Source organism: Protopterus annectens, chromosome 1.part1 (assembly GCF_019279795.1).
Source record: "Protopterus annectens isolate FY-2018-M chromosome 1.part1, PAN1.0, whole genome shotgun sequence".
NCBI classification, from domain to species: domain Eukaryota; kingdom Metazoa; phylum Chordata; order Ceratodontiformes; family Protopteridae; genus Protopterus; species Protopterus annectens.
In genome coordinates this window covers 1,432,484,707-1,432,502,151 of record NC_056726.1, presented here as the reverse complement: position 1 = coordinate 1,432,502,151, position 17,445 = coordinate 1,432,484,707, and the positions used below count along the sequence as shown (strand labels likewise).

General features: G+C 38.2%; 1 protein-coding gene across 1 annotated transcript in view; it reads right to left on the bottom strand.

Annotated features, from left to right (window-relative positions):
• Positions 1-12,864: 12,864 nt before the first annotated feature.
• Positions 12,865-17,445, bottom strand: part of LOC122816350 (scavenger receptor cysteine-rich domain superfamily protein-like) — a 1,565,493-nt gene continuing 1,560,912 nt past the window's right edge. The window contains exon 7 of the mRNA XM_044089094.1: positions 12,865-13,158. Within this exon, the coding sequence (XP_043945029.1) occupies positions 12,926-13,158 (233 nt within the window). The 3' untranslated portion in view covers positions 12,865-12,925. The remainder of the gene's footprint in view (positions 13,159-17,445) is intronic.

Sequence of the window (17,445 nt, the reverse complement as noted above, 5' to 3'; positions counted from 1 at the left end):
TATCCTCTTTTGTCAAAAGTGCTCATGCCTAATTATTTTTTCCCTTTATTGGGGTTGCCTCTATATCAGTCATATGTATGGATGATTCGTGCTCACACACCTGACATGAAAATGGTTTAGCTGGATCAGTGATCTGCGTATGAATGCATATAAATAAATAAAATCAAACAGTCAAATAAACAACAAGGAATACATTAACTGAGTAAATTGTTCAATAATTCAGGATAAAAATGAGATAATGCAAGGTAAATATTTTAACAATGAAAAGGTAATAAGGCGATAATCAGGAAGTTCGTTCAGAAAATCAGGTTAATCAAATGTAATGGCCACTGAAGCAACTGTGATTTTACAGCTTGTTATATGACAAAGACAAATACAAGTAAAGACATGTGGTGTGATAAGACTTTAAGAAAAAGAAATGAGAGATAAAAGGTACTAAAGATCATGAGAATATGGTGAATAGTAAAAATTAATGTAATGAAACTGATTAGATAAGAGAAGAATAGTGTATTATCTGCAATACCAAAGTTGTCAGTTTTAGAATTAAGAGATTAAGAGTGAGAGCATGATTTTGTTGAATAACGGAAAGAGAAAGAAATGGAATAAAGAAAAATACACACACACATATATATATATATATATATATATATATATATATATATATATATATGTGGGTCTACTTCTAAATTTCAAACTTTCACAACTTCGAATTTCTTATGGTGGAGTCCATCAGATCGAAGTTTTGAAACTTTGAACCATTTAATGGAGATTGCCATACAGCGTGGAATGGTATATTTGCCATTTTTCCTTACTGCAGTGTGATCTTGGAGTTGGTATATTGAATTTTCAGGAGTGTGGGGGGTGTAGGGGGCATGTAAAAAAATATTTTTTTTGTTTTTATGTATTTATTTATTTATTTATTTTTATTTAAAATTTGAAGTTCTAAAATGTATATCTTATGGTCTCAACCAAGAGAAATTTGAAGTTGTGAAAGTTTGAAATTTAGACTTAGACCCATGCGTGTGTGTTTGTGTGTGTGTGTGTGTGTGTGTGTGTGTGTGTGTGTGTGTGTGTGTGTGTGTGTGTATGTAATAAAAATAAACAAAGATGGGGCTTACAGAAGTGGATCTAAAGAAAATGTTGGACTAGAAAAGGGAGGAATTGTGATTGATAACAATAAGTTTCATGGCCAAACAGTGATGAAAAGCAAGAGTAAGTTGTTAGGATAAGCTCTGAAAGATGATTGATAATGCATGCAAATGTGAAAATAGATGGAGCTAATGATACATGCTCATGAAAAGATGGTGGGAAGGTGTAAGCTAACTGAAGACTTTTATTTGCAAACTCTTACAAAATATGTCTGGCAACAGAACATTATCGATGTAAATTCTGGTTTTAGAGAAGTTTGTTTTTTATGAGGAATTCTTGGAATTTCAAAACACATATAATAGAGTCCAATCAACATAAATGAGGCATTTTATATAAAATATCAAAAAGGCTACACATGCTTTCACATTCCCACAAAATGCTTTATCATATGCAACATCTTTACACAAAGAGCAACCAATTTTTAAACATACATCCAATTAAGGAATAGCCATCACGTGATGTTAATCAATGACTAAAGAATTCCATTAACATTTCCATAAAAAATGTTTTCTTTAAAATGAATATTTGACTCAAGTTCAACAATATTTTTGCTTCTGTAGTTTATTTTTCTAAACAAGTTTTAAATTAGCACCTCATTTCTCAACCTGGTAATCTAGGCATATCCCATAGACTCAAATCTCAGAAGATATGACACCTTCTCTTTTATAAATGTACATACTTTTTATAATTCTAAGATGGTATTTGGATGTACCAGAGACATGTTTAAACAGTGTATTTTTAAAAAATATTGGTAAAAAATTTGTTAAAAAAGTGTTATGGATGGCGCAGTTGTGCAGCGGTTGCATTGTCACCTTACAGCAAGAGGTTCTCTGGTTTGATGCAGAAGTGCCTTCTGTGCAGAGTCTGCATGTCCTCCCTGCATTCATGTGGGTTTCCTGCAGGTGCTCCAGTTTCTTTACATGTTACAAAGACATGCATCTGGAGTGTTTCTACCTGGGCCTCCGCTAAAAATTGGCTTCGGTCCAAGTTGGACTTTTCAGGTAAACAAATGTTAAATAAGTTGTGCTAACAGAATGATTCTTTTAAATGTGGACAATCCACTTTCTATTAATTTTATCTTCACAGAATGTAAAACATGTTATACATACAGTCAAAAATACATATTTAATGTGCTGTATTATTGGAAAGTTTTTATTTGTTACAAGGTGGATAAAGGCTGTATCACTGCAGATATGTATGCAATGCTGACAACTTTAATAAAGGAGTGTACCCTTTTCTGTTACATTGATATTTGTTACATGAAATTTACAGCCCTTATATACTTATTTTTATTTGAGATTTTGACAGGCATTTATATACAATGGAGAGATTGTTGTCCTTAAATGTTTTAAGGTCAGATAGACTAATTATTTTCAATATTAAATCTGACCTGCATTGTTCTCTGGTTTTATAAACTAACATAATTTAGCTTTTTAGCTTCTTGGACTAATCCTTTAGGCTTCAAAACTAAACAAAAAACAATCTGTCATTTTCTAAATAAACCAGACACACTGCTATAGTTCCCTTTAACATAATTTGTGTCTCTAACTGGGTTACTATATTGGCATCATAAAAACTGTAATAAAATCTGTCTTCAGTCTTTGCATCTTATCCAGGGTTTCACTCTCAGATGTGGTTAACGAACTAACTCTAGTCAGATGATTGTGTGCAATATTTTAAGTACTTCAGGGTGGATAGTTTCTTCTGTGCATGTAACTGTTCACCCATATTGATTTCTTATATGACAAATGTAATTCACTATTACTAAAATAAATAACTGTGGCATTCAGAAAATCAGTGGGATCAAATTAGTAATGTAATCCTTAAATTCCTGGGTCTTCCCTTGCCAGATTAAAAACTCATCATTATCATCATCATAATGCGATGTTTGCTCTGAGAGTGTTGATGGAGAAGTACAGAGAATGTCAGAAGGAGTTGCATTGTGTTTTTGTAGACTTAGAGAAATCATATGACAGGCTGCCTAGAGAGGAGTTGTGGTATTGTATGAGGAAGTCAGGAGTGTCAGAGAAGTATGTAAGAGTGGTACAGGATATATACAAGGGTAGTGTGACAGCGGTGAGGTCTACGGTGGGAGTGACGGATGCGTTTAAGGTGGAGGTGGGGTTACATCAAGGATCAACTCTGAGCCCTTTCTTATTTGCAATGGTGATGGGCAGGTTGACAGACGAGATCAGACAGGAGTCCCCGTGGACTATGATGTTTGCATATAACATTGTGATCTGTAGTGAGAGTAGGGAACAGGCGGAGGAGAACCTGGAGAGATGGAGATATGCTCTAGAGAGAAGAGGAATGACAGAATATATGTGTGTGAATGAGAGGGAGGATAGAGGAATGGTGAGGATGCAAGGAGTAGAGGTGGCGAAGGTGGATGAGTTTAAATACTTGGGGTCAATAGTTCAGAGTAACGGTGAGTGTGGAAGAGAGGTGAAAAAGAGAGTACAGGCAGGATGGAGTGGGTGGAGAAGAGTGTCAGGAGTGATTTGTGACAGACAAGTACCAGTAAGAGTGAAAGGGAAGGTCTACAAGAGTGTAATGAGACCAGCTATGTTATATGGGTTGGAGACATTGACAAAAAGGCAGGAGTTTGAGCTGGATGTGGCAGGGTTAAAGATGTTAAGATTTGCACTGGGTGTGATGAGGGTGGACAGGATTAGGAATAAGTATATTAGAGGGTCAACCCAAGTTGGAAGGTTTGGAGATAAAGCCAGAGAGGCACGATTACATTGGTTTGGACATGTGCTGAGGAGGCATGCTGAGTATATTGAGAAAAAGATGCTAAGGATGAAGCTACCAGGTAACAGGAAAAGAGGAAGGCCTAAGATAAGGTTTATGGATGTGGTGAGAGAGGATATGAAGGTGGATGGTGTGACAGAGCAAGATATAGAGGACAGGAAGAAATGGAAACAGGTGATCTGCTGTGGTGACCCCTAATGGGAACAGCCGAAAGAAGATGATGATGATTATCATCATCATAATCAGCCCTCTTTACCCATTTTCTAAGTTGGGTCAGGTTGTTGAACTGACTGTTGTCGCATGTCTCCATTAACTGCCACTCTCCTAACTTCTTTGAAAGTCATGCCTCACTGTCAAAGGTTTTCTGTCACATAAGCCATCAGTCTCTTAGGTAGGTGTCATTGTTTCTTCTTGCCATCTTCCTGTCCCTCCCAAATCTTCTTCAGCAAATGTTCCTATATTTTCCTGTATGTGTGCTTGAGTCACTGTAATCTGTTCTCTTTCAAATTCTGTGTCATTGGAGTTACTTTGGCTTATACTCTGATGTCATGATTTCTTCATATGTTAAACAGTGATTTTTCTATCAACCATCTCAGGGACTTCAACTCTATCATCTCTAACTTTCTTAACTGCTCTAACTTCACCGTCTATACTTCTGTGCCTTACAGAAAAATTGATCACAAAATTGTTTTAAATCAAATGAATGTACTCTTAAACTATTGATTCATTTAGTGGGAACTGTTTTAGGCAATAACTTCATTTACTTTGAACGGGAATATTTCAACCAGACCCAGGGAGTGGCCATGGGTTCTGACTGTGACCCTATATACACCAACTTGATAATGCACAGTTGGAAAAATACAGTTTTTAATTTAATTTACTCAAACTGTTGGACTTTTTATTTTCATTATTTAGATCATCTGTTTTCATTGTTGGTTGATGGTGATGATGGTATCTAGAATTTATTGACTTTATTAATAACACAACTGATGATTTTTTTTTTTTAATTTTACTTTTAGCAGTAGTAAACACACACTTAATTATCTTGATGTGTGCATTACGATAAGCTCTTTTTTGACAAAGTCTGAGTGCACTATTTATAAAAAGAACACTTTCTCTAATACTTCTCTTCATTTTAAATGCTGACACCCATATGTAAGGAAAAGGTACATGAGTGCATACAAAGGGAAATTAGTGAGGGTTGCTAGAATGTGCTCAAACTTTGAGTTATTTAAATGTGAAATTGATATGATAACTACAATGTTTTTAGAGACAGGTTTTCCTTTGAAATTACTGGATGAGGCATGCACAGAGATTATCAAAGGTAGGGGAAGTAAGTTTGCTCCCCTCCTAGCAGCTGGTCTTAATAACAATCTATGGACACTTTCACCCGATGTGAATACTTGGTTTAACAGAGTTTTAATTTTTAAGTTTAATACTTCAGTGCATGAGGTTAAGAAAATTATTTTCAACAACTGGAATTTGTTTAAAATTGATCAGGATATACACCAAATGGTAGGAACTAGTCCACTATTTAATACAAAACTGGAAAAAACATAAATATATATTGGAGAACCTTTCAAATGTTTATAAGATCAATAATATTACAGGAACACACAAATGCAGAGACTATAAACAATGTTCATTTATTTTAGAAGAAAATTCTTTTAAAATTGGTGATTAGAAAATTCCTTTAATTAACTCATTCACTCCAATGGAGCTTAGGAAGTTTGCACTGTAACTTCCAATGGGCGGATCTTAAACCTTTTGACAGAATTAAATTATGTCCTCACATTTCAAACAAATATTCATGTCTCTGGAACTACAGAGGTTATGAAAGATGTATAAATGGCAAACCCTTCAGCATGAACTGTTTTTTAGGTTCTAGGTCTTAAACTGAAAGTTATAAGTCACAGTAAACACAGTAACTATGATGTTAGCAATATTTTGTAAACAACTTATAATATCTCAGCAATCTCTCAAGTTACACACATACTATCAGCAACATTTTATTTATCTAGCTGAGAGCTTTCATAAGAGGCTAATGTGTTCTGTCTGTGTTACTTGGTTGTTGAGATATTTAGAGTTAATATCTCTTTACCTGCACTAGACTGAGGTTATATATCAATGCCGTTGAGTCTGCCGGTACTTTTCCATTATCGGGGCAACAGGTCTAATGAGCACTTGGAATAGAACGCCAGGTCCCTGGCTGAACTGGGTCATTTCAGTAGCGGGATAGTTCAACTAAGGGCACTTGCAGGCAGTGAGCTTTCTAGGTACAGCTAAATAAATTGATTCAGCTACATATAGTTATTATTTTAATTGCTTAATGTTGCCATATAGTTTGACTGCCAAGTACTGTTGATTTATATTTTGTCTTTGAAGATGGTCATGCATGAAAATAATCTGTTTGCCAGCACCCCATTTATCCAACGTTAGCGCCCAAATAAACAGATATTTAAAAACCTCCAATGAAACTGAATCTGTCGCTCATATGATGCGCTTTATAACTGAAAAGTAACTTTTAATTTTTAAACGTGATACTGCGTGCATCGTGAACTTTGACATTATGGCTGCAGTTGCACAGAAGTAGCGCTCTGTACCTTCAAATAAAGTGTCAATCCTGCCAAAAGTCTTGTTATGGGATCTCTGCACTACTCAATGAGTAGTCTGATACATTGATTATATATTTACACACACTAAGATATTACCTCATGTGCCATTTCTCAGATGGTGAGCACGTTTCATCTTTTGCTCTAGTTAGCTGTGTGGTTTGTTTTCTCCAGAAGAAACAAGCTATCATGCTAAGGCATATCCATCATGGAAGTTTCTACCCATTTTGCAGGAAGATTCTTAAGTGAACATCTGTTTTGATGTACATCTTTGTGCAGGGCTGATGTGATTATTTTCTTTATGTTTGGATTTAGTATATGTAAATAAGGTGGTTTTATATGCCTGATGTACAGATTTAGTTCCAAGTGCTCATTAGGCCTGTTGCCCCGATAACAGAAAAGTACCAGTTTGCCATTGTGTAAGCTTTAAAATGAAATCTTTTAAAACCTTGTACATAGAATAGCTTTGGAATTATTGATGCAAATGTGAACAAGCAATACCTGACTCCTTGAGGCATCAGTAGAAGTTAACTGCAGATGCACCTGGAAACATTACTCAAATGTGATAAGTTCAAGGGAACTGTTCTACAAAATGAGTGGTTTATGTTGCAGTGAATGTAAAAATTATTACATGGGCAAAACTGAACAATGTTTGCTAAAACGTATCCATGAACACAATTATGACATACTAAAGAATAATGTCAATACTTTTTTTTATTGAACACTCCTTGTTATGCTGTAATTAAAAAAAAAAAAAAAACTTTTGGCATACTTGAAATTGTGCCTATGGACATAAGTGGAGATGATTAGGAAACTCTTATAGAAAAGAAAGAACATTGTTGGCAATTAAAACTGAACGACTTAAATGCACCAGGGTTGAACAAACATGTTTACTTTCTCCCAGAATTTAAACTGACAGAAATGAAACTTTAAACTTGCTTAAATACATTTTTAAATAATAAAGTTTAAATATATTAAAGAAGTCAGAAATATGAATTTTTGGATATTATGTTGCCTTTATGACTTTTGTAACTAGCAAGTATCTTTTAGAATGTTTTTAGAATGTTTCAAAGGGAATATGAACTCTGAGGTAGTGTTCCTTTTAGCTACATTTGTTTTTATTTTTAATTTAGTCACATGACAGTGAACATCTGCATTTAAACAGGTAAATACTTGGGTCAATGGTTCTAATGAAGTCTAAATGTTTATTGGACAAAAGCGCCTAACCAATTTAATATGGTTTTATTTTATTTTTTTACATTATTAATTTTTTTCCCCTTAATTTATCACTGTTCATAGTTTCATAGGTTCATAGGTAGGTATTAGAATATCGGCCCAAGGGCCTATGTAAGCCTAGCCAACAAGGTTCACTGGCTTATGCCACCCAAGAAAGTTATTTTTCTGTGCCACTGTCAAGCAGAGACACAGAAGTGATCCCTGGGGTGTATTTCCTATTTCCCATCCACTCATCAAGATTTTTCTTGAAGAGTGCTAATGAAGAACTTTGCTTGACATAGATGGGTAGCCTGTTCCACAGTATGGGAAGTCTCTGGGACAGGAATCTATCCCTCCAGCATGTCCTGTTTATTGTGGTGACAAGATTTAGGTCCCTAGAGTGTGTAGCTTGGAGGGATTGGGATTTCTTTAGGTGTAGCATGTCCAACAGCTCTGGGTTTGACATAGCTTTATATGTTAGGCAGAGATCACCTCGGAGTAGGCGATATGCAATGGAATAAAGCTGGAGTTTTTTGACACGGTCGGTGTAGGGCATTTGTTTGAGGCCAGTAATCCTCTTTGTGAGGTACTTCTGTGGCCTTTCCAACTGCTGCAGATGTCTTGTGAGGTACATTCCAAAAGGGGCATTGTACTCTATAATGGGTCTAATGAGTGTCGAGTAGAGAGGAACAGTGACTTCTTTCTTCCTGGATAAGAACCCTTTTATGATGAGGTGTGCCATGTAGAAGGACTTCCTGACTACTGTGGCGATATAACTATCAAAGGAGAGACTATTGTCCACTTGGGTCCCAAGGTCTCTTATCACACATTCGGTGTTAAGTAGACTTCTGCCTATGTGGTAGTTCATGGGTACAGCGTTTTTACGAAAGGGGATAACACTGCACTTTTTGGCATTGAGCTTGAGGTCATGGCTCTGACACCAGACATCTGTCTCAGTGAGGCCCTTCTGTAGGATGTCCACATCATTTGGGGACTTGACTATGGCTTCTAGTTTGCAGTCATCTGCGAACTTCATTAGCCAGAGGACTTCTGTGTTAGCCTGTACTTCAGAGAAGTAGATACCAAACAGGAGAGGTCCCAGGATGGAACCTTGTGGTACTCCACTTGTCACTGCTTTGAGGTCAGATTTTTATAGTTTGTTTTATAGTTTGCTGATTTGGCCAAGTTTGGATGGTCTGACATTATTTTATGGGGATTCAGTATGTGAGGTTACTTCTGGGTTTACTTATCTATTGAGGTTACATGGACACATGTTCCTGTTTGGTTTTAATTGGTTTTAAAATTTTAAATACATGGTATAGGTTTCTTGGGTCATAGAGGGGAACCTATAGCTTGCAAGGAACTGGTATTGGATTTTGCCTATGGTGATTTGAACATCGACAAACTCAAGTGCATTGTTCTTGTTTGACCAGCTTTAAGGTATATTTATTTTTTATGTAAATCAAGACACCTCCACCTTTAGTCCCTGTCTGTGTAGTAGCTGGTCTAAATGTATGGAAGGCATTCTAACCTTGCACTGTCAGTGTGCTCTTATAGGTTCATAGGTTGGTACTGGGCTATCTGCCCGAAGGCATATATTAGCCCAGCAACATTGTGCAGTATTCACTGCCCCTTTAGTAATTCCCTAGACCCTTGTACTAGCAGCTAGTACCCTTGGCCCTTATCTAGTAATGCTGTTGGTGTGATCCCTGGTGTGAACCTTCTGTTATCCATCCACTCATCAAGGTTCCTCTTGAAGAGTGATAGTGAGGGGCTCTGTCTTATGTAGATCGGGACCCTGTTCCATAGTAAGGGAAGTCTCTGTGAAGGGAATCTATCCCTCCAGCATGTTCTATTCATTGATGTGTTGAGGTTTATATCCCTAGAGCATGTAGCTCGAGTAGATTTGGTTTTGCTAAGATGGAGCATGTTCAACAATTCTGGGTTGGACATGGCTCTGTACGTTAGACAGAGATCGCCTCTGAGAAAGCGGTATGCAACAGAGAACAGACTTAGCTTTGTCATTCGTGCTGAATAGGGCAACTGTTTGAGGCCAGTAATCCTCTTGGTTAGGTACTTTTGTGGTCTCTCCAGCTGCTGGAGATGTCTAGCCAGGTACATTCCAATTGGTGCATTGTACTCAATAATGGGTCTGATGAGGGAAGAGTAGAGGGGCACCATTACATCCTTAGATTTTGATGCGAACCCTTTCGTGATCAGATAGATCACATAGAAGGATTTTCTAACCACTTTGGCAACATAGTTATCAAAGGAAAGCTGACTATCTACTTGGGTCCCTAGATCCCTTATTTCTTCTTCAGATTTCAAGGGATTACCTCCTATGTTGTAGTTTGTGGGTACTCTGTTTTTTCCAAAGGAGATTACTATGCATTATTTTTGCATTTAGCTTGAGACCATGGTTTTGACACCATCCATCAGTCTCATTTAGGCCCTTTTGGAGGATCTCCATGTCAGCTGGAGACTCTATTATAGCACCCAGTTTGCAGTCGTCCGCAAACTTAGTCAGCCACAGCCCTTCCATGCTTGCCTGTACTTCTGAGAAGTATATGCCAAACAGGAGGGGCCCCAGGACAGAGCCCTGAGGCACACCACTCGTTACTGGTCTGGATTCGGACATAGATCCCGCTACTCTTACTTTATGAGATCTGTCTGAGAGCCAGTTTACGATCCATCTTGTGACGTAAGGGTTTATGCCCAGGCTGGTGAGCTTATCAATAATACCCGAATGGGGAATGGTGTCAAATGCTTTAGCAAGGTCAAGGTAAGCCGTGTGTACCTCCTTTCCCTTATCTGTAGCCTGAGTAACTATCTCAAAGAAATCCACCAGGTTCAGGAGGCATGATCTGCCCTTGATGAAGCCGAACTGTGTGGGGTCCAGTGACTGGAGGTTCCCAATCTCTCCATTTATGAGTTCCATAATGATTCGCTCCATAGCCTTACAGATCAGACTGGTCAGGCTTATTGGTCAGTAGTTCCCAGGGTCAGTTGTGGCCCCACCCTTGTGTAGTGGGACCACCATTGCTGTGCGCCATCCTATGGGCTCATATCCTGTGGAGAGGCTGAGACTAAACAGGGTATTAAGCTGTGGGGTTAATTCCTTTTGGAGCTCACGTATGACACAGCCTGGGACACCATCTGGTCCCATGGAGGCAGTATTTTTAGCTTTAGATAGAGCCTTGTTAACCAACGTATCAGTAATAATTACACTTACACAATCCCCTAGAATGGTAATATGCCCTGTAGGTGGTGGTGGGGGGAGGTTGCACTGAACCTGTCAGCCAAGATGTTGGCAATGTCAGAAGGGTCAGTGTATTTTATTCCATTTTGTACTAGCTCAGAACAGACCTGAGCATTGCCATTTAGGTTTTTGACGTAGCCATAGAAGGCCTTATGGTTATCCTTGGCATCCTTGGCAACTTTCTTTTCAAAATTAGCTTTAGTTGACTTGATGAGGGCCCTCAATTTCTTACTAATGCTGATCAGGGATGATTTTTCTACTTGAGATTTGGCCTTTTTTTGTATAAGTCTCCTCCTTTTATTGTAAAGTTTGCTTATGGCCGGGGTCCACCAGACTGGTTTCTTCTTGCTTGAGGAAGGAGTCTTGGTTTTATTTGGGATAGCATGGCCCATGCAATCCTGAAGATGCATATAGAGTGCCTTGGTGTAGGATTCCACATCCTGGATATCATTATCCTTCTGCAAGGGAATAGTGAAGCTTTCCACTTCGGATGCAAGTAGTTTGAAGTTTGCTTTGGAAAGATTTTTGACTATGGTTTCTTTGACTGGGGGAGGTGGAGGAGTGAGGATGTCCAGGGTTATCAGTTTGTGGTTGGATCTGACCAAGGAGGGGGTGATAATGGGTGTGGTACAATGGGCGCCCATATTTGTGATGATTAAATCCAATATGTTGTCCCCTCTAGTGGGGGAACATACTAGTTGTTCAAGGGAATTTGAATTTATAAATTATATGAATCGCTGAGCATAGGAGTTGGAACATTGGTAGTTCACCCAGTCTATAACAGGGTAGTTGAAATCACCCAAGATTATGGTGTTGGGTAGGATCTTTATATTTCCAATGTCTCAAGGAATGCAGAGTGAGCATCTTGGGACATGGTGGGTGATCTATATCTTCATGGCTTTAAACCATGTCTCAGTCCCTGAGTGACCACAAGCACATCTTCCTGGCCCTGGCTCTCTGCATGGTGACATAAATCTGCACATCAGCCAAGATTCTGTCATTAGAGTAGCTGTATAAGCCAAGTGGGAGCCACCATTCCACCCCAGGATAGGTGTGTGTATCCTGTCTGCTAACTGCTGTAATTATTGTCCTCATCTCTTAGGTTCATATGTTCATACTAGGCTAATAACCACCAGGGTCTTTACAAGCTTATCCATGCATCCCATCCAGTTTTGTCCACATTCCTTGGACACCTGTATGGTGGAGTATGCTATTAAAGAGGTAGCTCAGGGATATGTGGGGGGTAAGTTAGTTAGGGATTAGTTTGCTTACGGTTGACCTATATTCATTTTAAGTAAGTACTAGGCTTGCTGCAACTGCAGGGCATTTTAAAACTGGACAATTTCCTTGCAAAGGTGAGAATCAAACTATGTCCCTTTGGTCTGTGAAGTAAACACCTTAACCATTATGTGAACCCCCAACCCCTTATGCCAACCCTCAACCACTTATCACAACCCCCAACATCCTCATTCCTGTTTACATTTCTCAGTTATAATGGTGGTGGTTCAAGTGGATTTAATTGATTAAATATTCTGAGGTGGGCATTTCTATAACAGGCTAGTGAATTTAATCTGTTTCTTGATGGGAAACATTTTAAGACTACTTTAATTTAAATCACCTATATATTTAAAACAGGAATGCAAAACCAAACGGTATGCACTTTTATACTTGATCTTGAAAATACCAAGTGTGGGGACCCCATGAACTGAAAACAGTCCAGGGCCTAAGGTACAATTAATTCACCACTGCATAGACAAGCACCCACCCACATACACAGATAATGCTTAATTCCATAATATGTATCTTAAACCAGGTTATCATCGATTTTGTCCTGACTGCATGAGAAAATAAATGCATACTGCATCTGAAAACTGCTTCAATCAAGAACATCCTTTTTATCCTATTTCTATTTTTTCCAGTAAGATTTAAATTTCACTTATTGAGGCATTGCATTTTCATAGTCATTATCAGACTCATCACTGGACATCTCGTAAACATTTTCATTGGATTCTTCCTTGCTTCTTGATATCAGAGTGTCATTATTTTGGTAGATATTTTCTGCACTCTCAGCTGAATGGTGTGCATCTTTCAGTTGTTCTGTATTCATATAGTAGTCACTTGTGCTGATGTTTTCCACAGACTGTTTTCCATAGGTATTCATGGATATAGCTAAAAATAATAAGTGAAAATCAATTTTAATTAAAACCCATAACAAAAGAAAAAATGATACATGTATTATTTGAGAAATATAAATCATATGAACCTGTCAGTGATCTTAGTTTACTCTTTCATAATGTCCAGTTTATGGCACATGCCCAGCGCTAAATGTTAAATTGCTCAGACTACTCTCTCACATGTGCAGAATAAACAAACATTTTATATTTATTATATTTCATAAATGTCTAGAGCACATATGACAAAGTATATGCTAAAGTCATGTATTAAAAAATTATATATATATATTTACTGAGCAAACAATGGTGCAGAGGATATTGCTTTCTCTTCACAGTAAGAGATTCTCATAGGTTCATAGGTGTGTACTAGGCTAATAGCCCTGGAGCCTATATAAGCCTAGCCCAAGAAGATTCCCTGGCATCATGCCCCCCAAAGTTAGTTCCCAGTGCCCCTGTCAAGCAAGCCCATTGAAGTGATTCTGGGGGTGAACTTCCTATTGCCCATCCGCTTGACAAGATTTCTCTCAAAGAAGGCCAGTGAAGTGTTCTGCTTGACGTGAATGGGAAGTTTGTTCCAGAGTATGGGAAGTCTTTGTGTTAGGAACCTGTCCCTCCAGCATGTTCTGTTTATTGTGGTAATGAGGTTTAGATCCCTGGAGGGTGTGGCATGGAGGGATTGGGATTTCTTTAGGTGTAGCATATCTAGCAGCTCTGGGTCAGACTTGACTTTGTTGGTCAAGCAGAGATCGCCTCTAAGTAAGCAATAAGAGACAGAATATATCTGGAGTTTTTAGAGTCTGTCCATATAGGATATGTGTCTAAGGCCTAAGATCCTCTTAGTGAGGTATTTCTGTGGCCTTTCCAGTTGTTGTAGGTGTCTAGTGAGGTATATACCAAATGGGGCATTGTATTCTATATTAGATCTAATGAGGGATGAGTAGAGAGGGATTATGACCTCTTTATTCCTGGATGAGAAACCTTTTGTAATGAGATATGCCACATAGAAGAACTTTCTGACTACAGTGGCAATGTAGTTATCAAAGGAGATGTTGCTGTCAACCTGTGTCCCCAGGTTTCTTATCACACATTCGGTGTTTAGTGGACTATCGACTATGTGGTAGTTCATGGGCACCAATTTTTTCCCAAAGGGAATGACAATGCACTTTTTGGCACTGAGCTTAAGGCAATGGTTCTGGCATCGATCATTGGTGTCAGTGAGGCCTTTTTGCAGAATGTCTACATCAGTTAGAGAAGCAATAATGGCTCCCAGTTTGCAACCATCTGTGAACTTGGTCAGCCAGAGTCCCTTTGTGTTGACTTGAACTTCAGAGAAGTAGATGCCAAACAGGAAAGGACCTAGGACCAATCCTTGTGGGACACAACTTATAACTGGTTGGTAGTCAGATTTGGAGTCTGCTACTTTCACAGTGTGGGTTCTATCAGTGACCCAGTTGGCAACCCATCTTATGACATAGGGGTTTATGTCTAGTTTAGTGAGTCTATCTATGATCCTGAGTGAGGGATGGTGTTGAAGGCCTTGGCATGCTCTAGGTAGGCCGTGTGAACTACCTTGCCCTAATCCACAGCTCTCATGACAGACTCGAAGAAGTCTATCAGGTTGAGCAGGCATGATCTACCTTTCGCAAACCCAAACTGCATGGGGCCAGAGTTTGGAGATTCCCTATGTCTTTATTTATGAGGTTCATGACGATGTGCTCAATAGCCTTACATACCAGACTTGTCAGACTAATCTGGTTAGAGTCTCTGCATCAGCTCTCTGTGTTCACAAGGACTTCCTCTAGGTGTTCCTATTTCTTCCCACATTCCCAAGACATGAAGTAGGTAGATTGGACACTTTAAATTGTGAGTGCATGGTAAGAAAGATAAACAAAAGTTTGGCATAACATGAAAATAATGACCTCTGGACTGTTCCACAAATAGAAAAGTTAGGTGGGTGAGTTGACACAGACAGATCTACTCTTCCAAATCTATTGTTACTTTCATATCTGTAATGAAGAGGTCCATCTTAATGAATGCCAGAAGAGTTTAGTCCAAATAATTAATGGTTGAAGATAACTCTCACCACCACAAAACATATATATTTCATTAGTTTCGACACAATGGATTATCCTACTGTATATCCCCACCAAACAGACCAATCCACATTCCCTGTTGGATTTACTTTTAACAAACATACTAAGCAGATGCAGTCATATCTAATACATTCCAAGTGAAGTAACTGATAATGCTACAAATGCCAGCTTCTCAATCAAATTGACTAAAAGTCATCCTGTACATAAAATGTAGGTAGGTCTTAGAATCAATAGAAGCGAACCTTGACACAGAATGTAATGCTCTGAACTGGACAGTGCTCTATCAAGAAACCAGCACAACAAATGCCCTAAAAATGTACAGATATCACCCATTGTTTACTATTGAACAGGTAAATAAATTCTCCTAGCACAGCATCAACATAAACTGACACATGAGATAAAGCATGGTGGGGATAAAAAGCATCAAACTTTCCACATAACTTTCCTAAGCATAATGTACGAACATAAAGTTGAAATTAATTCATTACACCCTAGCAACACCTAATGGCATTTCTTTAGGAATATCCTAGTGATATTTACAGGTGTCTAATATTGTCCATTATATAAATATTAATAATTACAAATCTGTCTACATGCAAGCTATTTTAACATTTCATCTTACACTTACATAATATACAACACAAAAGCAGTTTGCAGTGCAAACTTTTTTGTCTGCCCTGTGAACTCAGTGAATCAGGTTTATGATGGAGCCCATTTAAAGGGGTGCTCTGTGTCAGATGGATATCATTATCCCTCCAAACACTCACAGAATACCAAGCTCTTCTACTTTAGCATGGATTATACTATGATGTAGAAGAGCAAGCAAAGAAAAACTTTGATATCCTGTGTGAAGATTGGGGAAAGATGGGCGAAGGCTGCCAGCCAAGTCAAATAGAATTTGATACATAATTCTATAATTTGTATATAAAAATGTAAAATACAGGCTTGTGTTCTTAAATGAAAGAAAATAATGTAAAATGTGAACTTCAAGATTGTAGCAACATTGCCATCTGCTGTAAGGAAAACTAAGCCACGCATTTCAAATGTTCTTTGAAATTAACAATTATCTAAATAGTGGTGCCAAAATGGTTGGCTGAACACATTCTTTCTGTTGTCTTAACTAAGGAATAATTGCTAGAGTGTACATGTGAAATATCTTTTATTGTTGTAGTTTCCTGAGCAGGTGTTAGATTGCTAAATAATGTATTCTTTTTGCCTGGGACTCCAGACTAAGTGTCAAAATGATGTAATGCGTATACTGGGAAAACCTAAGTGTCAAAAAGATGTAATCTGGGAGGGCCAAGCAAAGATGTTTGTTAGTGAGTTTAAAAACTATTGTTCAGAGAGAGACTGTGAGCATTTTGATCTGAATATCCCACTTATCAGCACTCTGCCTGTTGTCTTATGGAAGTAATGTCTTAGAAATATGTTTTCTTGTAGCAATAGCTAGGAACTTAGATGAAAGCTAGACAAGTGTTTTTCTGTTATATCAGAACTTTCCTACTATATTGTTTTAAGTTTCTGTGTGATCTCTGAACTCTTAGATATCACTGTGATGTAGTCGTATTGTCTTGTGTTTTAATTATTTATTATTAAATGTTTTAAAAAATTTACCTGTGGCTGGTTTGTGTAGAGATAAGTAAGCTCTAGAGTACATTGCATATTTATAGAGTTTAAATACTTATCTCAAAGTGTATGTGGTGTGTCAGCTACCTGGGCAGGGACATGAAGCACTGGTGGGACAGAGAGGGTACTGGAGGTTAGCTTGCCAGCTAGGCTAAGATCTGAACCCTATAGCTGTGCCAGTGGGGAGTCTTATTGGGTATCTGGAGAGCAAGGGAGCAACCAGCCCCAGACTGACTGTGATCTGTGTGTGCACTTAAGGGAAATTGTACTTTACTGTGTGTATTTGTTATCCTTTCCTCTTATATGAGATGCCCTCCCTTGTGTTAGTGGTGAGGATTGAGGCTCCTTGATTGCTTGGCCAGGGCACGGTCATCACATCCTGTTTTGTTGTCATGGCAGTAAATTGGTAAACAATTAGAAGAAGCTGAAAACTGAGATGGAAAAGAGAATAGTATAACAAATTAACAACTTAATGTATCTGGGAGGGAAGGTTAAGGCAAGGGAAGTCTGACTGAGAAGGTCAAAGATAATATAACAGGGGATGCAACATAGTGTCAGGGTAG